This window comes from Carlito syrichta, unplaced genomic scaffold (assembly GCF_000164805.1).
Source record: "Carlito syrichta isolate Samal-C Ts95f unplaced genomic scaffold, Tarsius_syrichta-2.0.1 Scaffold130369, whole genome shotgun sequence".
In the NCBI taxonomy this organism is placed as follows: Eukaryota; Metazoa; Chordata; class Mammalia; order Primates; family Tarsiidae; genus Carlito; species Carlito syrichta.
This window is the reverse complement of record NW_007074465.1, coordinates 199,335-225,136: the sequence shown is the minus strand read 5'-3', so window position 1 is coordinate 225,136 and position 25,802 is coordinate 199,335. Positions and strand designations below refer to the sequence as shown.

General features: G+C 52.7%; 1 protein-coding gene across 1 annotated transcript in view; it reads left to right on the top strand.

The window, feature by feature from the left end:
• Positions 1 to 25,494, top strand: part of TTLL8 (tubulin tyrosine ligase like 8) — a 33,493-nt gene extending 7,999 nt beyond the window's left edge. The window contains exons 6-12 of the mRNA XM_008048953.1: positions 30 to 155; positions 7,944 to 8,130; positions 19,322 to 19,470; positions 21,687 to 21,927; positions 23,514 to 23,949; positions 24,560 to 25,054; positions 25,414 to 25,494. Of these exons, the coding sequence (XP_008047144.1) occupies positions 30 to 155; positions 7,944 to 8,130; positions 19,322 to 19,470; positions 21,687 to 21,927; positions 23,514 to 23,949; positions 24,560 to 25,054; positions 25,414 to 25,494 (1,715 nt within the window). The remainder of the gene's footprint in view (positions 1 to 29; positions 156 to 7,943; positions 8,131 to 19,321; positions 19,471 to 21,686; positions 21,928 to 23,513; positions 23,950 to 24,559; positions 25,055 to 25,413) is intronic.
• The last annotated feature ends 308 nt before the right edge of the window (positions 25,495 to 25,802 follow it).

Here is a 25,802-nt window from a genome sequence, read left to right as displayed (position 1 = left end):
CGGCCCTGCGAGGCCTAGTGCCCTTCCAGGCGACTTCCGGCTCACCGTGGCCGCCAGCATCCTCAAGTGGGTCGTCGGCCGCCAGAACCGCAGCAGGAGCAAGCCCCGGAGCAGCAGGGCCGAGGCAGGGGACCGCGACCCGGGCAGCGGGAAAGGTGCGTGTGGCCAGGGGCGGGCAGGCTCCGTCCTCGGCCTCTGTCCTGGGCCTCCTCCCTGGTCTCCGTCCTGGGCCTCCATCCTGGGCCTCCGTCCTGGGCTCCCGTCCTGGGCCTCAGTCCCGGGGCTCCGTCCTGGGTCTCTGTCCTGGAGCTCCTTCCTGGGCCTCCGTCCTGGGCTCCCGTCCTGGGCCTCAGTCCCGGGGCTCCGTCCTGGGTCTCTGTCCTGGAGCTCCTTCCTGGGCCTCCGTCCTGGGTCTCTGTCCTGGGCCTCCGTCCCGGGGCTCTGTCCTGGGGTTGTGTCCGGGCCTCCATCCTGGGGCCTCCATCCTGGGCCTCTGTCCTGAGTCTCCATCCTGGACCTCCATCCTGGGGCCTCCGTCTGAGACCTTCATCCCGGGCCTCAGTCCTGAGACCATCTTGGCTTTCCTGGCTGTGGTCAGTTCTGAGGTTCTGAGCAGCCAAGACCGTGTGCACCAACACCTGGGGCATGTCCCATGATTCTGGCAGCAAACCCATTTTCTGTTTTAACTGTGGGGCTAGATGTTTCTCCCCCTCTGGTTTACACAGTGCTGAGACATCCACACCCGGGCTTGGCTTCCAGCTGGTGGTCAGGAGCCTGCCTCGCTCCTGGCCCGCACAGAGGCACAAACAGCCACTGTGGCTTGGGCCTGCAAAGCCCAAATATGTCTTTGAGGCTGCTGTTCACTTCGATTGAATGTTCTTTTAACGCAGCTTTAGGCTCCGGCATGGCTGAGTGTAGGGTTCGAGAGTGCCCAGTGACACCCCCTCTCCATGATTTCTCTGTTACAGTTGTTAAAAGGTGAACGCTGGCATGATCATTTTGCAGTCGATTTGGGCAGACAGCGGTTGATGGGTCAGGTGACTCCAGGCCAGGGAGGGCTCTGGCGGACACAGGACGCCAAGCTGACACCTGCATGTGTCACCATCGGAGGGGTGCCTTCGTGGCACCCTCTGGGTGGGAAACAAAGACGCGTGACCCATGCCGGCCAGCTGCCTGCGAGAGGCTGTGCCTCAGCTGCTTTTTCTTCTCAATTCTGAGCGGGGCTTGGGCTGGCTTGTGTGAAGCCCAGAGAGCTGATGCCACAAGGCCCCCACAGCGGCAGGTTGTGATACCCTCGTCCGCGGTTCACAGGAGGGTTCCCTCCGGTGTTGCACACTCCGTCGGTGTGGACAGAGGTGCCCATAGTCCTGGCATCACATAGAGGAGCGCCACTGCCACACAACCCGCCCCAGTTCCCCCAGGCAGCCCCACCCAGCCCTCAGCCACCATAGTCTCCTCGCTGCCTCCAGGGTTGGTGCCTGCCGAGTGCCATGTCATCAGAAGTGCACAACATGTGGCCCTTTTCGGCTGGTTCGTTCACTTAGCAACAGGCACTTAAGGGTCCTCCGTGCCTTTTCTTGGCCTGGCAGCTCACTTCTCTTCTTTTTCTGAGTGGCATCTCCCTCTGTCACCCAGGATGGAGTGCAGGGGCATGCTCATGGCCCCGCAGCCTCGATCTGCCGGGCTCAGGCGATCCTTTGACCTCAGCCTTCCCAGGAGCCGGAACTACAGGCACACGCCACCATGCCTGCTAATTTTTTGATTTATCGTAAAGACCAGGTCTCGCCAAGTTGCCCAGGCTGGTCGCGAACCCCCAGGCCCAGGCAGTCCCCTTGCCTGGGTCTCCCAAAGTGCTGGGGTGACAGGTGTGAGCCACTGTGCCCGGCAGCTCACGTCTCTCAGTGATGGCCGGTCCCCCACTGTCTGCATGTGCCACGTGGGCTGAGGCACTCACCTCCTGAAGGATGCCTCGAGTGTTCCATCTTCTGACAGTTGTGAAGAGAGCTGCCGGAGCCCTCCGTGGTCAGGTTTTTGGGGGACCGCGTCTTCAGCTCGTTTGGGAAAATGCCCAGGGGTACCCTCATTGGACGCTGTGGCAGGAGGCGTTTCCTTTCAGAAGGAGCCGCCAAACCATCTTCCAAGTGAAGGCACACCTGCCACCGCGGTGCCAAGTGGGAGTTCCCGCTGCTCTACTCCTCGCCAGCCGTGGGGCCGTCAGGGTCCTCACAGTCTGCAGTGGCGCCTTGTGGCTGTAAGTTGCAGCGCCACAGTGACTCCTGGTGCGGGGGTCTTTCCTGTGCTACTCTCCATCCACACGTCTTTACTGAGGTGGCTGGGAGAACCTCTGCCCACTCAAGCAGAGTTTCTTTCTTGCAGCTGAGGTTCTGGTGTTCCTTATGCCCTCGGCATAGCATTTCTTTATTAAATGTGTGCAGGTGTCTCCTCCCAGTCCAAGGCTTGTCTCCGCATTCTCTTGACAGTGTCTTTGCAGAGAGAAGTTTTTGTTTGTTTGGGGTTTTTTTTGGGTTGGAGTCTCACTCCATCGCCCAGGCTGGAGCACAGTGGCACACTCATGGCCACCCCAGTGCTGATCCGCTGGGCTCCAGCAATCCTTCCACCTCACCCTTCCAAGTAGCTGGAACTACAGGCGCACGCTACCACGCCCGGCTAATTTTTGATTTATTGTGGAGACGAGGTCTTGCCAAGTTGCCCGGGCAGGTCTCAAACCCTCAGGCTCAGGTAATCCACTCACCTCAGCCTCCCAAACGGCTGGGATGACAAGCTGAGCCACCATGCCTGGCCGAGAGAAGTTTTTGGTTTTTTTGGTTTTTTTTTTTTTTAGTTAGAGTCTCACTTGGTCGCCCAGACTGGAGTGCAGTGGCCGCTCCCGGCCACCGCAGCCACGACCCGCTGGGCTCCGGCGATCCTTCTGCCTCAGCCTTCTGAGTAGCCGGAATTACAGACACATGCTACCACGCCCGGCTGATTTTTGATCTATTGTAGAGATGAGGTCTCGCCAAGTTGCCCAGGTGGGTCTCGAACCCGCAGGCTCAGGCAATCCACTCACCTGGGCCTCCCAAAGCGCAGGGATTATAGGCTGAGCCACCGAGCCCGGCCAAGAGAAGTTTTTAATTATGATGGAGGCCAACTGATTCTTTCTGGATCGTGCCTTTGGTTTTGTGCCTAAAAAGTCAATGCCAGACCCAGAGTCCTCTAGCTTTTCTCGTCTGTTTTCTTCTAGCTGTCTTGTCGTTTTCCCTTTTACATTTTGAGTCACTTTTTGTGAAGAGCGTAAGATCTTTGTCTAGATTTGATTTTTTGCACGTGGGTGTCTAGTTGTCCTAGCACCATTTGCTGAAGAGACTATCTCTTCTCCATTGTATTCCTCTTGTTCCTTTGCCAATGATCGGTTGTTTCGTCAAAGGTCAGTTATGCTTGTGTGGGTCAATTCCTTTTGAGTTGGGGTCTCACTCTGTCGTCCAGGCTGGAATGCAGCGGCAGCCTCAGACTCCAGGGCTCAGGCAGTCGTGTGTGTGTGTGTGTGTGTCCCCGTGCTCAGCCTCCCGAGTAGCTGAGACCGTGGTCAAATGCCACCACACCTGGCTGATTTTTTTAATTTGTAGCTTTGTAGAGACAAGGCCTTGCTGTATTTTCCAGGCGTTCTCAAACTCCTGGGCTCAGGTGATCTTCCCTCCTTGGCCTTGCAAAATTCTAAGACCACAGGCATGAGCCGCGGTGCCCAGCCAGTGGGTCGATTTTGGACTCTGTTCTGTTCCATGAATCTGTGTGTCTGTTCTTTCAGTAATACCACATCACTGAGTAGAGTAAGTCTCGACCTCCGACAGGCAGTGTCTCCTTGGACATTGTGCTTCTCCGTGACCAAGTTGACTGTTCTGGTCTTCTGCCTTTCTGTTTGACTTTAGAATCAGTCATCCAAAGAATAACTTGCTGGGATTTTGACTAGGGGTGTGCATAGACAAGCTGGGAAGAACTGATATCTTAATAATATCGAGTCTCTCCTGTTCATGTATGTGAAATACCTCTTCGTTTAATCAGTTCTTCTTTTATATCTTTCATCCGTTTTGTAGTTCTCCAAGTATAGATCTCGGACACATTTTGCTAGATTTATTTGGGGGCATTTCATGTGGGGGTATGCAAATGGAAATGGCATTCTGTTTTTAATTTCAAACTCCAGCCTTTCCTTGCTGCAATATAGGAAAGCAACTGACTATGGCCATTTATTTGTTCCAGAAGTTTGAGGGTTGATTTTTTAACATTTTCTACATAGGCAACCATGTCTATGTAGAAACCTGTGAACAAAGACAGTTTTATCTTCCTTCCCAACCCACACAGCTTTCATTTGCTTTTCTTGCCTTGTTCCGTCAGCGAGGCCTTCTGGCACAAGGCTGAAAGGCAGCAGTGAGTGGGAACATTTGCCCTGCTCCTGATTCCAGCAGGCAAGCTGCTGGTGCCTTCACCAAGTGTGATGCTGCCTGTGGGTCTCTCGTAGGTGTTCTCCACCAAGTTAAGGCAGTTTTTCTCTACTCCTAGTTTGCTGAGGGCTCATATCGTGAATGAGCATTGGATTCTGCCCAATGCTTTTCCTGCGTCTGTTGATATGACCGCGTGACTCTTTAGGCTGTGGGCGTGACGGATTGCCGTTGTGGTTTGTGAAGCGAGATGTGTGATGAGATATGTAAGTTACACTCCGTGTAGTCAGGTGAGGCACAATGAGGGACATTCAGACTGGGGTGGAGAAAAGATTGAGGGTGTGACTTGCAGATCCAGAGAGAAGAGGACCAGCAGGAAGGGGGCTGGCTGTCCGGGACATGTGAGCCCAACCAGCAGGTGAGGTGGGAGCAACAGAGAGGCAGGCGCTGTGGGCTGAAGCTTGACTGGGGTCCATAGCGTTACGCTGGTGAGTTTCCCGAGATGAGGCGGGACTGGTTAATTTGGAGGGAAAGCGAGGCTAAATGTGGGAACTCGGGCGTTACGTCATTGGGTTCCCCGACTTAAAGCAGAAGTCCGGGGTCAGGTCGGGCAGTTTGGCTGGGGGCCTCTTCCATCTGGAACCCCAAAGCAGGAATGGGCGGAGACAGCCTCAAGCCGTGCAGGTCGAGAGTGGCAAGGCAGATGCCGAGGCAGCATTCGTATGAGCCAGACCACGGCCGTGAGGTGACTCGATCTCAAATGTGGGCCAGCGTGCCATGCCTGCAGTCGATTCCACTTGGTTGTGTGTCGTGGACGTCCTACATCACGGGGCTCATTTGATGATGTATTGAGGGTTTTGGCATCTACGTTTGTGAGGGCTATTAGCTTTCTTATCATGTCTTTGGTTTTGGTGTTGAGTTGATGTGGCTTCACAGGAGTTAAGAAACGGTCCCTCTGCTTCCACCTTCTGGAAAAGACTGCAGACATTTGGGATGATTTCTTTCTTCCTTTTTAACTTTTGAGTCGGAGTCTCTCTCTGTTGCCCAGGCTGGAGTACAGGGCACGCTCATGGCCACCTCACGTCAACCCACTGGGCCCTGGTGACCCTTCGGCCTCAGCCTTCCAAGTAGCTGGAACTACAGGCATGCATCACCATGCCCAGCTAATTCTTTGATTTATTGTAGAGGCGAGGTCTCGCCAAGTTGCCCAGGCTGGTCTCAAACCCATGGGCTCAGGTAATCCACTTGCCTTGGCCTTCCAAAGTGCTGGGATGACAGGCTGAGCCACTGAGCCCAGCCTTTTTTTCTTAAATGTTTGGTCAAATTAGCCAGTGAATCCATCTGGGACATCTTCTGGTGTAGGTTATTAATTACTGATGCATTTTTTGCAAGATATAGGCCTATTCGGATTGCCTATTTTTATGTAAATTTTAGCATCCTGTGTCTTTCAAAGAATTGGTCTATTTCATCTCAGTTATCAAATGTGTGTGTAGAGAGTCGTTTGTTATATTCCTTGTTGTCCTTTTTTGCCCATGGGATCTGTAGCGATGTCCTCTTCTTTTTTTCCTGATATTAGTAATATGTGTCTTCTCTTTATCTTAGTGAACCTGGCTAGAAGCTTATTGATTTTATTGCTCTTTTCAGAGAACGAGATGTTTGCTTCATTGATTTTCCTCTGTTGATTTCCTGTTTTCAGATTCATTGATTTCTGCCCTAATTTGTATCATTTCTTCTTATTATTTTGGATTTAATTTGCTCTTCTTTTTCTATTTTGCCCAGGTAGAAGCTCAGACCATTGGTTTTAGATCTTTTTCTTTTATAATATGTGCATCCAAAGCTATAAATTTCCCTCAAAGTACTGCTTTTGCTGCATCTCACGCATTTTGATGTTATGTTTTCATTTTCACTTAGTTCAAAATATTTTTTTATTTTAGTTGCTCTTGAAACTTTTCTTTGACTCATGTGTTTATTATAAAGTGTATTGCTAGCTGGGCGCAGTGACTCATGCCTATAATCCCAGCACTTTGGGAGGCCGAGGTGAGAGGATTATCTGAGCCCTCAGGTTCAATACCAGCCCAGACAACTTGGCGAGACCTCATCTGTACAATAAAATAAAAAATAGCTGGGCATGGGAGTGCGTATCTGTAGTTCCAGCTACTCGGAAGGCTGAGGTGGAAGGATCGCTGGAGCCCAGCAGGTCAACACTGGGGTGGCGTGAGCGTGTATGCCACTGCACTCCAGCCTGAGCAACAGAATGAGATTCCAACTCAAAAAAATAAAATAAAATAAAGTGTATTGTTTAGTTTCCAAGTACTTTGAGATTTTCTAGCAATCTTTCTCTTACTGATACCGAGTTAAGTTCTACTTTGATCTGAGAGCATATATTATATGATTCAAGTTATTTTAAATTTGCCAACGGGTGTTTTACGGCCCAGAATGTGGTCTGTCTGGTAGACATTCCCTGTGAACTTGCCTCCAGCCAGTAACCAGTGACGGCTCAGGCCTTCCCCAGCACTGGCCCCATGGGTTTCTCTTGGGTGAGTTGTGATTCTCTGTACCTGCCCATCGGTCTCTCCAATTTGGGGGCAGTGGTTAGCCTTTGACCTCACTTCTCTGATGGCTCTGAGAATTGATTCTTGGGTTTGTTCTGATTGCGGTGATGTCTAAGTTCCTCACAGTTTGGACCAGAAATGAGAAGTGCAGTTGTGTACTGCGAAATGGTTAATCTTGTGTTTGAATGCCTGTAACTGTCATGTCCCGCAGAGACCTGAGTGCTCTGCCTTGCGGCACCACCTCGCTGGGCCCTCTCCTTGTGGCCACCCCTTGCTGCTCCTCAGCCTGCACAGCACCCATCCCCCGAGCATATGGCGCCGCCCTGTGCATCTTCCAGGCAGCCCCAGACGCCCTTGGGCTTGCTTCCGTTCAGCCTAGGCGGGTGTCTGCGGTTCTCAGCTGTTGGCCCGGTGCCTGAGGCCACTTTGGGCTCGCCTTCCCTCGTGCTTCCCAGGACTCACAGTGGCCCGGAGTCGTGGGCTCCAGGAGGGGGAATCCCGTGTCAGGGGCCAGACGCACAGAGCCACGACCCAGCTGTGGGGGTGTGTGAGGAGCCCTGTGGGAGCGGGGAGCCCATGCTCAGAAGCACTTGCCAGGTGGTGGCATGGTAACTGCTTCTCAGGAGCATTATGGACTCCCTGGAATGTGCTCAGAAAAGCGGGGTTTTGTGAGCGCCAGTGAGAGGCCCCCTCTCCTCGCTGCTGGGAGGAGCGCGGGTCTGGTGGCAGGGGCTGGGCAGTGGGCGACGTGGGGCACACCGGGCGTAGAGGGCGGACGGCGCCAGAGGGAGGGGTTGCCGGCCCACCTGGCGCAGGCATGACCCCGGCGTGCTGCCAGGAGCCTTGTGGTGCCGTGGGGAAGGGGGGTGGGATAGCCCCGTCCACGACGTCCACGCTGCTCCATGGGTGGGTGGGCAGCCCCGTGCTGGCTCCCATGCCCATGCCTGTGCTTGGGTTTCAGATCCAGAGGACGCTGAGGCCGAGCTCCGAGGCCTCCCGGGGCAGCTGGTGGACACCGCGTGCAGGGTGTGCCAGGCCTACCTGGGGCGGCTGGAGCATGAGGACATCGACATGGGGGAGGATGCCGAGGGGGACCTCACGGAGGCCGAGTGGAGTGACCTGACCCAGCAGTACTACACACTCGTGCAGTAAGACACCTCCGTGGCAGCCACAGCCAACGTCGCACCAGCATGGATGGGGAGGGGCCTGGAGCTCCAGGCAGCACAGTCTCCGGGTGTGGAGATGCCTGTCTGGGTGTTGGGGTGCCCACCTGGATGTTGGGGTGCCCCTGCATGTCTGGATATTCGGGTGCCTGCCAGGATGTTTGGGTGCCCATCTGAATGATGGGCTACCTGTCTGGGTATTGGTGCCCTGTCTGGATGTTGGGGTACTAAGTCCCCAGTTGCCTGTCCCGCCAGACCCTGTTGGTTGTCGACATAAAGTGCCCTTTGAGGCACCCTTGGGGGTTAACATTGCCCTACGCACCGTCCAATTCCCTCTTGTGTCTCTGGCCTCAGTTGGCCTGCCCAGCCCGACACGGGCAGGAGTTTGTCCATTTCGTGACTGGGCCACCGGGCTCACCCCTGGCTGTCAGCGAGTGGCCAGCAGAGGTGCTGTGTGGGCCAGGCTTCCCGACTGTCAACTCTCGCCCCTCGCTGCTCTGGGTCCAAGGTGACCCCGGCTCTCCTCGCCTGCTGAGGCCATGTTCTTCCTGGGCGGGGGGGCCCGGCACATCCTTGACGAAGGTCACCACGGCGGGGGGCTGGGCAGAGGGGCCTGACACCCTGCAGCCTGAGCCACTGTCGCCAGGGAGCCCATCAGGGAAGCCAGGGCCACATCCACAGGGTCTGCTGAGCCCCACGCTCCACCAGGGTAGATTTTGTTTCTTCTCTCCTGAGTTAATCAAGGGTTTTTTCTTTGGGTTGAGGCATTGCATGCGTACTGCTAAGGGCGCACCGCTTACAATGGCATCCACACAGTGGATGGCATTTGCTGGTGTGTCCTGTGTCGCCATCACATCAGCAGAGATGGATGGTGTTTGCTGGAGTGTCCTCCTGGGTTATAATCGCCTCTGCACAGGCAGATTCGTGTGTCCTGGGTAGCCGCAACCAGGTTGAGATGGACCACATCACAGTCCCCGGGCCCTCTCCTCGCCTCCCCGCCTCGGCCAGACCCACAGAGGTCACACCTGTTCCACGCCTGCCACACCTGGGCAGTGCTGTCTGTTCTCGAGTTGCAGGCTTGAGGGATCTCATTCCCTGCCCGCCGACATAAACTCTGTGCGCGCTGGCCACGGCGGCCCTTGTGGCGGCCCGTTCCTCCCATCACTGGGCTGTGTCCTATTCCAACGCCACAGAGCGCCCCTCAAGGTGGTGCGCCTCGAGTGCCTCCAGGTCGGGCTGTTTCCCAAGTGGCTCCTCGGACTGGCCCAGCAGGCCCGGGCTCTTCTGCCTCTCATCCTGGCCCGCGGCGGCGCCGTCGGCCTCTGCCTCCACCCCCACGGCCTCACTGTGCCGTTCTCTGACACTAGTGCCAGCTGGGCCTGTGCTTATCTCATCTCCTGGGGCACTGGGTCACATCTGTTGCTTGTTTAAAAGTCAGGGTAAGCCGGCTCAGTGGCCCAGCCTGTAATCCCACGCCTTTGGGAGGCTGAAGTGAGTGGATTGCCTGAGTCCGTGGGTTCGAGACCCGCCTGGGCAGCGAGACCTCATCTCTACCATAAGTCAAAAAAAAAAGTCAGGGTGGCCGTTGCTTTTTAAGTCAGTTTCTAAGCATCTCTACGTATCTTCATGGAGCCTTTTTTGACATGTGTGTTAGGTATGGCTTCTTGCCTGTTATGGTGCTTTGTGACGAAGTTCAGGGAATCAACACTCTTATGCTATGTTAGTATGGCAGAGCCAGTTTGAGAAGTCTTTGCCTGTCGAACATCACAAAGATGTTCTCCTGTGATGTGTTCGGGACACGGTCCTGGTTTCCCATTCACTTTTAGCTTTTTATGATTGCTCTTAAGTTGATTTTTCTGTAAAGTAAGAGGTGAGGGTCAATTTTTTTTTTTTTTTTTTCAGTTGGAATCTCACTCTGTCACCCAGGCTGGAATGCAGTGGTATGCTCACAGCCACCCTAGCATCGACCTACTGGGCTCTGGCGATCCTTCCACCTCAGCCTACAAGTAGTTGGAACTACAGGCATGTGCTGCCACGCCCGGCTAACTTTTTGATTTATTGTAGAGATGAGGTCTCACCAAGTTGCCCAGGCTGGTCTCAAACCCCCAGGCTCAGGCAATCCTTCCCAAAGTGCTGGGATTACAGGCTGAGCCACCAAGCCCGGCCCAGTTTTTTAAAATATAGATATTCACCATGGATAAAGAACATGAAATCATTTTTAAAACAGAATGAGCATGAATGTTGTTGACAATGTTGTCGACACACAGTCTGCTTTGGCGAATGTCTCACACACACTTGAATGGAAGGAGTATTCTGCAGCCGCTGGGGTGGGTGTCTCCACAACACATCATTCAGGCCACATCAGGGGACCATGTGGCTCAGATCTGTGTCCTTCCGATTATTCCACCTGCTTGCTCTCCAAGCTACACAGAGGAGTGAGTTAAATCTCCAGCAGTTTGAGGAGTCTCCATTTCCCTCCTCTGAGGCTGTTTGCTTTCTGCATTTTGAGTCAATGGTGTTGAGTACATCCTGTTCAGGGTGGCCTGTCTTCCTTCTTCCAGGCCCTTCTGTCCTTATTGCCACGAATACTTCTTCCCTGACATCCCACCTTTTCTGAGACGTGTGCTTCCACACCGGCTTTATATGAGCATGTGCCAGGTGTGCATCTTGTCCAACCTTTTACTTCCAGTCTATGCCTTCACCCTTTATACTGAGCCCGGGTCTCATATAAAAGGTGCATACAGCCGGGCTCGGTGGCTCAGCCTGTAATCCCACGCTTTGGGAGGCTGAGGTGAGTGAATTGCCTGAGCCTGTGGGTTCAAGACCTGCCTGGGCAACTTGGCGAGACCTCATCTCTACAATAAATCAAAAAAATTAGCTGGGCATGGTAGCACGCGCCTGTAGTTCCAGCTACTTGGAAGGCTGAGGCGGAAGGATCGCCGGAGCCCAGCAGGTCAGGGCTGCGGTGGCTGGGAGCGGCCACTGCACTCCAGTCTGGGCGACAGAGTGAGACTCCAACTCAAAAAAAAAAAAAGGCGGCATTCATGGCTGACCTTGCTTTTCGCCCAGTCTTACAACCCTTCTTGTTGGAGTAGTTGCTGCATTTGCACCAGGCTCCTGTGGAAGTGACCGGGTGGGAGTTGCCGCCTTGCACAGTTTCCCTGTCTCCTGATTGCTCTGTCTTCCTGTCACTCCTTCCCCCGTCTTTCGGGTTGCCAACTGTTCTCAATTATTTCATCGTATCTCCTGCGCTTCCTTTCTGACTACACGTTTCTGTGTTGTTCCTTTTCTGCTTATGCTAGATATTGCAGTCTGCGTCTTTGACTCCTTACGATCTGCCTTGCATTTGTATGTTTACTGTTTCCTGGACAATGTATGAACCTGGGGCTGTCTGACTCCACTGACCCCCTTTTTTCCTGTCGGGCTGTCGCCTTGGGTCTTACTTCTACATGGATGGTAAAACCCCACAAGCCGTGTTACTGTTCCTCCTTTAAGCAGTCTGCATTCTTTGGCATTTGCCTTTAGTGTTCCTCTTTCTGGTGTCCCTCCTTCCTTTCTGCAGTTCTGCAACTTCTTCCAAGATTGTTTTATTTCCGCCTGAAAAACGTTCTTTAATATTTTTGGTAATCTTGTTCTGCTGCTAAAGAGTTTTCTCGGCTATAGCTGGCCTTCACTTTTGAAAGATAATTTGGCTGGGACAGAAGTGTAGGCTGGAGGTTTCCCCACCAGAACTTTAAAAGGGCGATTCCATCGTCTTTGGGGTTTCATAATTCCCATTGAGAAGTTAGCCAAAATTTTTTTTTAACTATTTCTCTGAAACGATACTTTCATTCTCTCAAGTTGCTTTTTAAAGATTCTCTCTTTTTCTTTCTTAGAAGTTTGCCTTTATTGCATCTAATGCGATTTTCTTTGCATTTACTCTTAAGTTTCTGGAGACTTTTAAAGCACTGTGTTAGAATCTGACATTGATTTTGAAAAGCTCCCAGCACATTGATTTTGAAAAGCTCCCAGCCATTATCTCTTCAGAGACTGCTTCTGCTGCATTCTCCTATCCCTCACCTTTTTTGCACCCCAATTACGCATACAGTTAACCCGTCTGTGCTTCACATACCCCTCTGCTCTGGATTGTCTTTTTCATTTCTTCCTCTCTGAAGCTGAATCGATATTTTCTGGTGGCCTGTCTAGGGTTTGCCAGTTTTGTCTCCTGCTGTGTCCAGTCTGCATTTCAACCTCTCTCATTCGAACTCTGGCATCTGGGTCATCTCTCTGGTGTCATTTCTTTGCTCTTTACCCTCAGTCAGGTTGCTCTGCCTCTTCTCAATCTCCTTAATTTTTGCTGGATGCCAGAGCCTACATAAAAGAAGCATGGAGCTGAAGTGTGGAATACCGTTTTCAGAGAGGTTCACACTTTCTTCAGTTGTGGAAATATCATACAGGACTAATATCCTCAACCATTTAGCACTTAAGCTGCATCCCTGAGGACTGGGTTGCAGTTTGGATGGATTTTGCCCAGGAAAATGTCTCAGGGTGAAAATGAAAAAGGTTTGTCCCAGGTTCCTCCTCCAGGAGAATGCTGACTCCTAAACTCTGCAGGACTGGGAGGTTTCACTCTGTGTTTTCAACCAAACATCCGGGCTTCTATGCTCTCAAGAAACTGTGTGTTGCCATGCCTTTATGCCAGTTCACACGGCCACATGGTTTCTCATTCCTTAATGAAGCTCCTCCCCAAGACTGAATCTCAGCTTTTACCCAGATTTGGCAAATGTTCTTAGGGAAGAAAATTACTAACAAACTCAACAATCCTAGGAAAGTCTTCTCTGTGCCAGGAATTTTAGCTCACCCAGTCCTCTTTACAATTCAGATTTTTTTAAAAATAAATATTTCAACGTATCTAGTTTTTCTCTAGCTGTTGTAGCAGACATAATGACAAGCCACTACCTACTATGTACTACCCTAAATAAAGAAGTCTCTTAACCAAGAATTTTAATCATTTTAGTAACTACTATATGTGCTTTTAGTTATACATTTTGGTCTTATCCTTTAGGGCTTACCCTAGAAGTTACAACTTGCACTTCTAAAGTATTATTGTTTGCTTTCAGTTAGGATTTTCACCACTTCCTAAACAATGTTACAACAGTGTGAGTCTATGTATTCCCTGTTCATTTGTTCTCTCTTGTCATTTGTTTCACCTCTATATATGTTGTCAACTGCAGGTGATATAGTTACTGTTACTTTAAACAGTAATTTCAATCTTTTTTTTCCCTTCACGTTAACTCTAGCAAGTGTTCATTCATTCCTGTAGTTCTGTTACTATATCTGGGATCATTTTCTTTCATCCTGAAAAACTTCTTTTAATATTTCCGCTAACGATGATCTGCTGGTGAAGAGCTTACTCAGTTTTTTATTGTTGTTAATTTGAATCTTTTAAAATGTGTATCCACAATGTTTTATAGTTTTCAGTGTTCATAACTTGCACTCTCTTGTTAAATGTATCACTATTAATATTATTCTTTATTATGTATAGAATTATTTTCTTAATTTTAACTGAAGAGTTTTTTGTTGGTATTAGTTAGAAACACAACTTATTTTTGTCTATTGGTTTTAAATCTGTGACCTTGCTAAATTCATTTATTAATTCTAATAGTTTGGTGTGTGTGTGTGTGTGTGTGTGTGTGTGTTCTTTTGGGTTTTCTACATGTAAGATCATGTCATCTATGAAAGAGACCATTTTACTTACTCAGTTTCCATCTGAATAACACACACACTATGTGTTACATATTACATATGTAAAATAAGGACTGTGTGATTCCTGCATGTGTGTAAACTGGAAAAAGCAGTAAAATCCCAGAACGTATACTGCTATTTCTAGATTAACCACTGAAAAACGATGCCAAATCATAGCTGAAAGCTGCTAGAGGAGACAAAATTGAATACTATAAGACACCAGATTAATCTTCAATAGTGGAGAGGAAGAATAAATAAATGTAGGAGAGACTGGACAAGTCAAAGCAACTGACAAAACAGTGGGTTTAAACCAACAGTCCTGCTGATTCTGTGAGGTAAAGGAAGCAAGCCCGCCAATGAAGGATGAAGATTTTCAGAACAGTATATTTTCTGAAAGACTCAACTATGTTCACGAGACACTAACTTTTCAATAGAATTACACAGACACTTTGAAAGTTAAAAAGAAGATTGATCATGAAATAATGAGAAAAAGAAGTGGGTATGACTGTATTGTCAGAGAAAGTAGTCTTTAAGCAAGAAATGTGACTAAATATAAAGACAGACATTTGATAATAATACTAAAAATGTTAGTAAGCCTAAGTAAGTTTACATGCCATTATGAAAATAGCACCACTGGGCTCGGTGGCTCAGCCTGTAATCTCAGCGCTTTGGGAGGCTGAGGTGAGTGAATTGCCTGAGCTCGCGGGTTCGAGACCTGCCTGGGCAACTTGGTGAAACCTCATCTCTACAACAAAATAAAATAAAAATTAGCCGGGCGTGGTAGCGTGCGCCTGTAGTTCTAGCTACTTGGAAGGCTGAGGTGGAAGGATTGCCGGAGGCCAGCAGGTCGAGGCTGCGGTGGCTGGAAGCATGCCACTGCACTCCAGTCTGGGCGACAGAGTGAGACTCCAACTCAAAAAACCAAAAACAAACAAACAAAAAAAGAAAAGAAAATAGCACCAACATATATGGAAGAAAATATTGGCAAAACTAAAGAAAATTGACAAATTGACACTCATAGTGGGGTTTTTAGCATACCTTTCTCAGTTCCTGATAGAACAAGCTAATTTTAAAAAATCAGTGAATATATGGAAGCTTTAAATAACACTACTAACTAATGTGGCCTCACTGACAGGTCTAGAACACTCAATCCAGTAACTAAGGAATGCACATGTTGTCCAGGGCACATGGAAATCTCTAAATAAAGTGTTAATGAATTTCAGAGGGGTGAAATCATGAACAATATGGGCTCTTACAAAAATGGAATTAAACTAGAAATCAGCAACAGAAAGATAAACAGAAACATAAAATCCCTAAATGTTTAGAAATCGAGTAACATACTTTAAAATAACTCCTGGGCCAAAGAGGATATGAAAGTGGAAATTAGAAAAAATTTTACTGAATTTAACTTAAAGATATTAAAGCCTGTGCAGTTCAGCTAAGCAGTGCTTATTGTATTCCTTAAAGTACTTCAGAAAATAATAAAGGCTGAAAACCAGTTTTGAATGAAAATATAGTTTCCTCTCAAACTAGAAAAAGAACATAAAATTAATTCCAAAATTAAGTAGAATGATGAAAATAAAAAATATAAGAGGAGGCCGGGCGCGGTGGCCCATGTCTACAATCCCAGCACTTTGGGAGGTTGAGGTGAGAGGACTGCCTGAGCCCATGGGTTCTAGACCAGCCTGGGCAACCTGGTGAGACCACGTCTCTACAATAAACCAAAAATTAGCCGGGCATGGTGGTACATGCCTGTAGTTCCAGCTACTTGGAGGGCTAAGGCGGAAGGGTCACCTGTGTCTGGACATGGAGTCGCCCTGGTGATATATCTTCATGATGGAATATCATCTGGTGATTGAATCAGCTGCAGCCATGACAGGAATATGGATCGGTGCTGAAAACAATGGTAGACCATTTTTTAAAACACGTGAAATAATTCCGTATACCATTTGCAGACATGTCTGAATATACCAGAGCTCAGCGTGGACTAAATGCCTGAGAACAAGCATGAAGCCTTGGAAGACAGGAGGGAATGGGGGGGTGGGGTAGTGCAGAGACCCCGTCATTTCTCACGTTTTGTTTAAAAACCTGAAGTGCAACAGTGATAACACTTGTTCATTATGGAGGGTGGATAGCATGTTTATTATACTATCTTTTTCTGTGTGCTTTTTAATTTTCAAATTAAAAGACATTTTTCCAAAATAAAGAATAAAATAAAATGGATAAATCACTACCAAATCTGATCGGAAGGAAAAAAGCACAATTTACCAACATCAGAAATAGAGAGGGAACATCAGTACAGAGTCCAAGGATATTAAAAAGATAACGAAAGACTGTGATAAACAACACCATGCCAGTAATGTTGGCAGTCAAGAAGAAACGGATAAATTCTGGAAAACAGTTTATTGAAACAGATTCAAAAATGAAATAGAAATTTTGAATACTCTATATTTGTTAAAGAAATTAAGTCTGCAGCTTTTAAGACTTTCCTACAAAGGAGAATCTAAGCCCATAATGGCTTCACTGGTAAATATTTCTCCCCCCCCCACAGCCACTGGTAAATATTTCTAAACATTTAATTAAAAATTAATTCCAATGATATACAGCTTTCAAGTAATAGAGGAGGAAACTCTTTCTAATGATTTGATCAGACCAGAAAAACCTTGATATCAAAACTTGAAAAGGGCATATTACCAAAAAAGATTATAGGCAAATGTTTCCCATGAACATATTAGGCTGATGCATAAGTTCTTAGCATTTATTTTGTATCACGGCAACACTGCATGATATTGTGTCATTTGGAGAGATGATGTTGTGCTTGTGAATGTGCCCAGCATTTTGCAGATTTGAAGAAAGTCAGTGCTGTTTGTGGGCTAAAGAAGGAGTGTCAAGTGGAAGAAAATGAGCGTTTCCAACATATCCTTCCGTTTAACAGAGAAAAGGCAGCGGAGGCAGCTCGAGACATCTGTGCCATGTGTGGGGAGAGTGGCAAGAAAACGGTCTTGGCGTTTCAGAGGGCTGCTTTACCTGAGGGATTCCCCTTGTTCGGGAAGACCGTCGGACTTTGGTGGCCCACGTCAGTCAACCCAAGAGTTGGCAGAGGTGGTGAACCGTGACCAGCCAACCATCGTGTGACATTCGTGCTCCATGGGCAAGCGAGAAACACCATGAACTTATGCCTCCACCCGGTGTATATTTGTGAAATCCTAGCCCAAAATATTGTCTAACTGAACCAGTGATATGCGAATGAAATAATGTGACATAACCAAACAAGCTATGTTCCAGGAATGCAGGGTTAGTTTAACACCCAAAAATCAATCAGTGAATTCTATTACATCTTCAGAATAAAATAGAAAAGCTATAAGTTCATCTCAATAGATACAAAAAAAATGATAAAAATTTTTTTGCCTGTCCATGTTAGATTTTTAACAAACTAGGAAGTGAAACAAACTTTCTTAATTTGATAAAGTTTAGTTATACTGATCCAACAGCCAACATATTTCTTAGTGGCCATATATTACTGAAAGTGTTCCCCTCGATGTCAGAATGAGACAAAAACGTTCACCATCAGACTTCTGTTCAACATTGACCGAACAGTCTGTCTAATTTAATAGTACAGGAAAAATAAAAGGTCAAAAGGGAAGAAATAAAACTCTTTATTTGCAAATGACGTGATTGTACACATAGAATATTTTAAGAAATTATAAAGTACTGGAATTAAGTGGGTTTAGCAGGGTCACTAGGTGCAAGGTTAATATTCAAAAACCCATGGTATTTCTATGTACTAGCAACAGTAGCTAAATGAAATTCTAAAACCACAATTGACAATAGCAACAAGTATCTAGAAATAAGTAGCAAAATACACTCAAGACCCTATCCTGAAAACAACACAAGTAAGAGATACTAAATATATCTCTACTTATGCGTATGTGCATGTGTAGAAGATCATGCTGATGAATTAGAAGACTCAACGGTGTAAAGATGTTTATTTTTCCCAGGCTGAGCTATAGTTCAATGTAATTGAGTCAAAATCCCTGCAGGTGTCAGCATAGCAGCTGGGTGGTGGCGAGGGTTGGCATGGTAACTGGGGTGGTGGCAGGTGTCAGTGTGGCGGCTGGGCGGTGGCGGGAGTCGGCGTGGCGACTGGGTGGGGGGGCACCATGGTGGCTGGGGGGTGGCGGGGGTGGTGTGGCAGCTGGGTAGTGGCACATGTTGGCGTGGCAGCTGGGTGGCCGCGGAGGTTGGCATGGTTACTGGGTGGTGGCAGGTGTCAGCTGGGTGGTGGTGGCTGTGGTGGTAACTTAGTGGTGACGGGGGTCACCGTGGCAACCTGGCAGTGGCAGGGTCGGCATGGTGACTGGCAGTGGATTGGAAGCGTCGGGAGGAGCTGGTGTGTCTGTGTCTCAGGCCTGCACTGACTTGAGACCACAGACAGGGAAGGGCTATCCAGTCTCGTGTTTCCAGGCCGGCGCGATGCACTCCACAGCATTTTCCTCCCAGAATGGCCACAAGGGGCAGCCCCCCAGCCTGGCGTGTCCTGGCAGCCTGTCTGGATCCCATCAGGAGGGCAGGTGTCCAGGGTGCTGCCTGTGGGGATCTCCGGGAGCCCTGAGGGCCGCGGGGCTGGTCAGGCCTGACTTTGTGGGGCTCACCAGGTCCCTGGCAGGGCCAGGGCCAGGAAGCCTGGCCGTGCACCGTCCGACAGGATCTCTTTGACGAGTGAGACATGGGCTGAGTATGCCTGAGACCACCTGGCTCCCGCCCCGTCTCCCCACGGGGGTGCTTGGAATACAGCCATCCCCAGAGGCTTTGCGCCCCTCCCCCAACCCTGGCCATCAGAGACCGCCAGCCAGTCCCGGGCCCGGCTGGCCTCCCCCCTCGGGGAACAGCCAGGCCCACGCCAGCATCTTCCTCCTTGTGGTGTGGGGCTTGTGTGGAGAGCCCCATGGCCTGGAGGTGGCTGTGGGCAGCCCCACCCCCTCTGGCAGCAGGAGTGCACTCCCAGACAAGAGCAGCTCAAACAGTCCTCGCAACCCCCTCTTACGCCCTGTGACTATGGCGGCTTCTCCAGTCAGGCCCGTGGCCGTCATGACCCTTGCAGCCATCAGCAGAGTCGGATTGACTCCCCGCTGCAGGACGTGAGCCGGCACTGGCAGGCCGCTTTCTGCCAGGCATCCCAGGTGCACCAGCCACAGAGGCACTGGGGCGCAGCTCCCACGTGTCTCAGGGTTCACGAGGAGCTCCTCGGGATGCACGTGCCAGTCCAGACTCACAGACTGGCATCCCCATTGTCCTGACGTGGGCCTGTGAGGAGCCGCCTCGCGGTCGTGTTCCCCGGTGTTCCTCAGGGTGGCGTCCTGGGCCGGCACCGCCCCTTCCCACCAGGTGGGCCCGCTGGGTGGGCAGGGTGCCACCACCGCAGGCATTAGCCCTCTCTGGTCTCGCTCCGCAGCGGTGACGCTTTCATCTCCAACTCGAAGAGCTACTTCCAGCAGTGCCAGGCCCTGCTGAGCAAGATCTCGGCTGTGAACCCGCAGACGGAGATTGACGGGCTGCACAACATCTGGATCGTAAAGCCGGCGGCCAAGTCCCGCGGCCGGGGTGAGTGCTGTGGTGTGACTGCTCCCCGAGCTGCATCCGGCGCCAAGGGCCCCACTTGGCGCCTGCCAGGGGTGAGGCGCGACTGGCACCCGGGGATCTGCGGGGAGGAACAAGGAGGTAGAGTGCCAAGGCGGGCATCGGGTCTGGCCTCACAGCTCAAGGAAGAGATGTCTTCACGGCACAGTGCAGGATCAGGGTTTGCTCGTTGATTAGGGCTTTCCTGTGTGTGTGTGCAAGTTAAACCGCTCTGTGGTCTTCCTTTCTGTATTGCTGTGCGATCATGGCAAGGGGCTCGCGGGGCCTCTGAAATGGCTGGAGGATGTCGTCTCAAGTACCAATGAATTCCTGCCCCCTGTACTCCCTGTAAAACTCACCTGTAGAGACCAGGTTCTCTCATGGAGGTAAAGCCTTTGCACCTGCTATAAATTTTGTCTGTGATTTTCCACCTCATCTTCTTGAGTGCAGCTATGACTCTGGTCTCTTTCTTATTCTTGCTGGTGAGTAGTGTATGGCTGTGTGTCCTTTTATTTATTTATTTTTTATTATTTATTTTTGAGTTGGAGTCTTGCTGTGTCGCCCAGACTGGAGTGCAGTGGCCACTCCCAGCCACCGCAGCCTCGACCTGCTGGGCTCCGGCGATCCTTCCGCCTCAGCCTTCCGAGTAGCCGGAACTACAGGCATATGCTACCACGCCCGGCTGATTTTTTGATTTATTGTAGAGATGAGGTCTCGCTGCCCAAGCGGGTCTTGAACCCGTGGGCTCAGGCAATCCACTCACCTCGGCCTCCCAAAGGTGTGGGATTACAGGCTGAGCCACCGAGCCCGGCTCCTGTGTGTCCTTTTAAAAACAAATAAACAAGCCGGGCTCAGTTGAGGCTCAGCTGCATCCCTCTTGCTTATGTTACATCTGCTGTTCTCATTTTTCTTAGTATCTAAACACACTTTTACTTTTGCTATTCTGTTGCCTCCTGAGTTATTTTGAAGAGAGTTTTGTTTTGTTTCTTTCATAAAAATTCACAAGTGGTTAATTTTTATGTTTTTTTAAAAACTGTAATCGTTATTATTTTAGTGCCGTGAGACCCAAACATCATCTGTCCTGAAAGATTCTCTCTTTGGGGCCTGTGCAGCCCACATTCCCCTGATGCCTTGCAGATTTTCAGGGCTAGCCTCTGTTCTCCCAGGAGTATCCGCCCTGCCTGGCCACGCACAGCAAACTCCTCCTCTAGCCCTGCCCTGAGCCCGCTCTCCTTCCTGAGCAGCGTCTGTCTCCCCCCATCCATCAGGCCAGACTTTCCTCCCACTGAAGACACCGGCATGTCCAGGGACACCCCATGGACACCCCAAACCCACTGGGTCAAAACCAAATGGCCTCTCACTGCTGGCCACTGATTGTGCCCTTTCCTGCTCTTGGCCGGCCGGGTGTTGGCCCAGCATAGCTTCTGTGGCTTATTCCTGTGTCCAAAGCTTTCATTTCAGGACAGCAGGGCCTCCACTCACTAAGACTGAAGAAGCAAAAGTCTAGAGCAACTGTGCCTTGTTCTACCTTTACCTCCAGAGATAGTGCTCCCTTCCACCCTGTATCAGTCAGAATAGACCAGACAGTGCCACGTAACAAATAGCACCCAAACTCTCAGTGGCTTTCAGCAAAAGCAGCGAATCTCTTGTGCATTCTTGTTGACTATTGTGGGGCAGCATGGGCAGATAAAAGGGGGTGCTCTGCCCAGCAAAGTCTCTCATCTTACAACCCCAGTCCCCTAGGATTTCAGGGCTGTCACCACAGAGAAAAGGTAGGCTGGCGTGAAATATATCAGCTCAGAGTGACACAGATTCTTCTGCTCGTGTGCCACTGGTCTCCACATGTGGCCTAACTCTGGGCATGAGGATGGGAGACCCACCTGCACAGGCAGGGAGGACCAGATGGGGTGAATGTCAGTGTCCCTCCACCTCTTGTTCATGCCACATCCAGAGCATGGCTGAGGGCTTGCTGGCTCCCATCCGAAAGTGCCTCTGTCCCTGTTCCTGTGCCTTCATTGGTCTGTGTCCCCTGGAGCCCTGGGGCTGGCCCAGTGGCGGCAGCCTGGTCCCTGGAGCACAAAGGTCCCCTGCCCCCCCACGTACTCTCCTGGTCCTGGTGGGAGCCAGAGTGGGTCCAGAGCCCGGGAGCTTGGGCCCTGCATGGTGGCTGTGCCCACCAGGCTGATGGTGGCCTCTTGCAGACATTGTGTGCATGAACCATGTGGAGGACATCTTGGGGCTGGCGGCTGCAGACCACGCTCCCCCCGGGGACAAGTGGGTGGTCCAAAAGTACATTGAGACACCGCTGCTCATCTGCGACACCAAGTTCGACATCCGACAGTGGTTCCTGGTCACCGACTGGAACCCCCTGACCGTCTGGTTCTACAAGGACAGCTACCTGCGCTTCTCAACTCAGCGCTTCTCCCTAGACAACCTGGATGGGTCAGTGAGGAGGGAGGGTGACACTGAGCGTGAGGCCGCGTGGCCACCCCACAGCACCCTGGCAGGCCCGCACTGCCACCCACCACCACAAGAGGCACAGATGGGGTGACTGAGGCCTGGCAGGTCAGAACCTGCCCACGGCCCAGGCCTAGGCCCACTGACTTTCAGAACCAGCTCAACCCCACGATGCATGTATCTTCTGCCCAGGATCCTTTTCTGCCAAGGCACCCTTTGCCGCGTGCCTGTGGGTGCTGGGACAGTGTGGGGCGCCAGGGCAGCCTACGTCCAGGAAAGGGCTGCCCTGGGCAGGGAGGCTGGCGGAGCGTCTCTCGTGGACGGCATGTTTCTGAGGGCTCAGACAGGCTCCCCGTCCTGCCCACGTGAGGACCCTGGCCATCCACACGAGAAGCTCTGCCAGCTTCCCTGAACCGAGGCGTCCTCTGGCTGTTTTGTGACCAACCCCCACGCGAGGGGCTGGCGGCCTAGACGTCTTATGAGAGCAGGGGTTGGCAGAGGAATCAGCCAGAATCCAGGGAGGGCCAAGAGTCGCTCCACGGAGACCTGAGGGGGCTTAACTCTGGAGTCCTGCCTGGGGAGGTCGCACCGGGGTCCCACCTGGACCAGGTCCTGGGGGGCGGCTGGGGCTTCGGCCTCTCCCTGCTGGCTGCCTCAGGTAGAGCGGACCTGGAGGTGGGGTCTGGGAACTCACCTGTGCAAAGGTGCTCTGAGTGGTGTGGGGCCCAGGGATGCCCCCTCCCCCATTCCTGGCCCCACCGGCCATGAGCAGTGCACCTGGCAAAGCCCGTGCCCGCTCTGAGCCCTGTTTCTCCATAAGCCTGTGCCCTCTCTGAGCCCTGTTTCTCCATCTGGGACCGCAGCCCTTGCCCAGGTGACGGGATTTCCCAGAATCGCACCTGTGTGAGCTTGGCCCAGCCTGGCACGTGCCAAGAACTGAAGACAGTGAAGGCCAGCACTGGGGTCCGCAGCCACATCACAGCCTTTCTAATTTCCAAAAGTCCCCTCGGTGTGCCTGTATCACTTTCCTTTCCACGGCTTCTGTGGAAGTATCACTTACGCGCGGCTGCAGGGTAGGTGGAAATCCCACCCGGCAGGCCGCCCTCCATGCCTGCAACTTGGACGGAATGCCCCTGGCCCTCGTGGGGCTTCACCCTCTCCTGAAAGATGTCAGTCACTTTAAATCCTGTTTCGATTAGGCAGGAGCACTGATGCGTTAACTGAACGCTTTAACTCGGCGAACCTTTCTCACCTCTCCTCACCAGGGCAGCCCTCGAGGGCCGGCATCCCTCCTGCCATTTGCAGAAGGGGAAACGGAGGCAGGGAGGCTGTTACCAGCCAGCGGTCCCCCATTGGGGGCCCTGGGCTGCTGGGCCGCTGCCCTGCCGGGGCAGTGTGTGCTGTTCCCAGGCTGGACCAGGGCTGCCCCTCTGTCCGGGACCACACAGCTGGGCGGGGCAGGAAGCGCTGTGCTCGGGGACCAGGCTCCGGGGTGGGGAGCCAGCAGGGACGGCCCCACATGCAGGCATGGGCTGCCTGGCAGGGCGGCCTCACCCGAGCGTTGCCCGCAGTGCCGTCCACCTGTGCAACCACTCCATCCAGAGGGGCCTCCGCCACGACCAGGACCGCAGCCCCCTGCTGCCCGGCCACAACATGTGGACCAGCACCCGCTTCTGCCAGTATCTGCAGACGCGGGGCTGCGGGGCCGCGTGGGGTCGCCTCGTCTACCCTGCCATGAAGCGGGCTGTGGCCCACGCCATGCGCGTGGCCCAGGACCACGTGGAGCCCCGCAAGAACAGCTTCGAGCTGTTCGGCGCTGACTTCGTCCTGGGCAGAGACCTGCGGCCCTGGCTGATTGAGATCAACTCCGGGCCCACCATGCGTCCGTCCACGCCCGTCACGGCCCAGCTCTGCGCGCAGGTGCAGGAGGACACCCTCAAGGTGGTGCTGGACCGCAAGCTGGACCACGCCTGTGACGTTGGCAACTTCGAGCTCCTGTGGAGACAGGTGGGCGCACCTGCCGGGGCCCCTGGGGGACGGAGCTGCCCCCACCCGCTGGCCGCGTTCCGGGCTGGGCAGGCCAGCACCTCGGCTGGACTTGGGAAAGGGCGGCTGTCCGCTCCCCCAGCTGGAGGCCTCAGTCCCACCGCCTGCTTCGCATCCCTGGCGCCCCCAATTCCTGTGGCCCATGTGAGCGGGACACCTCGCCGCCTCCAGGCCCCCCGGCAGCTTCTTGCCTGGGCCTGGGTGCCTCCCTCCTCGCTGCCTCCAGGGCCTGTGCAGCCGCCGCCTCCCTGGGACCTGCAGGGTGGGTGGTGGCTCGGGTGTGGGCTGGGCCCTCGCCAGGGACTGCGGAGCATTCCGGGCAGAGGGAGCTAGGGTGGTGGGCTACTGGGAAGGGCAGCCGACACCTGTCTTTGGAGTCAGGAAAGGGCCTCTCGGGTCCTGGGTGTGGGACCAGCCAGGCGCCCCAGCCTCAGAGAGCCTTGGTTCCCTGGGGGGTCTCCAGGCGTGGGGGTCCTGGGGGCTGCATGGGACCCCGGGCATTCATCCCTGAGCCGGTGGGCATGGGCCCACCCCAGAGCGGCCCACGCCCACACTCCGTTGTCCCCCACAGCCCACAGTGGACCCTCCACCGTTCAGCGGGCCCAACCTCGGTGTGCAAGGCACCGGCGTGGGCAAGGCCAGGCAGCCCACGCCACCCGTCTGCAGCCCCAGCACCCCAGCCCCGCTCTCGGACACCTGGCCACGGCCAGCACGGTGCCCCCGGGTCCTGCTGGACCCCATCCTGGGCCCCCCGCAGTGCACCCTGCAGCGAGACCCCAGAAGGAAGGAGGCCCAGGAGCGCCCCTCTACCCTGCGGGTGACCCTTCCGAGGCCAGCCCCGGGCAGAGGTGCCAGCAGTCCCACCCATGCCCAGCTCAGTGGGGAGATGGCGCTCCCTGCGTGTCACTGTCAGAACATGGACAAAGCGGCCCCAGGAGCCAGTTCTACCCACGCCCAGTCTGCCAAGTGCTTGGATCCAAGCCTGTTACACAGACACGCCCTGGAGGCCACGCTGCCCAGCGTGGAAACGGCGGGGGCGCTCCACGTAGGCCACCCACAGTGCCAGGTAATGTGTGCTTGTCTGTCCCCGGCTTGTGCGTCTGGGTGCCGCTGGCTGTGACCCAGCCCCCACAGGAGAAGCTGCTGTGTCCTCCAGGCAACAGGGAGGGCTCAGTGCTGGACTGCACCAGAGTGTGCCTGGACGCTCTCAGGCACTGTCCGGGGCTAGGCATGGGGCTCTGCCAGTCAGGTGGACGGGAGGTCTGTGCTGTAATTCCAGCGGTCCCCGCATGAGGCTGGGTGGGAGGCACCTTGGCCTCGCCTCCTCTCGCGATGCCACATGGATGGGGGCTTTGAGTCCGGGCATCGGCACAGCACCAGGCCCTGGCCTGGCAGCCATGGGTCTTTACGCTGGGCTTCCTAAAGGTTCTGCGGGAGTCGGTCCATGCAGTACGGCCCGGGCCTGTCTGCGCGTGGTACCAGCAGCCCGAGAGCAAGAGGGGCTGAGTCCTGAGGTCCCCCCTCTTGTGGGGCTGGTCCCAAAGTCCCCCTTCTTGCAGGACCAAATCCTGAGTTTCCCCCTCTTGTGGGACCGAGTCCTGTGTCCCTGCCGTTCCTAGAGCTGTGATGTGGTCTGACTTGCAAACCTGCCACGGGTCACACTAAGGACATGGGACGGGGATGGGGCCGGCCAGCAGGGTGGCATCGGCTCCCATACAAGGGCCCCGTGACTATGTGCACACACTCAAGTCCTCCCTCCTGGGGTCCTGCTCAGGTTCAAGGTGAGACTCCCTCACCTGGACCCCCCCCCCCCG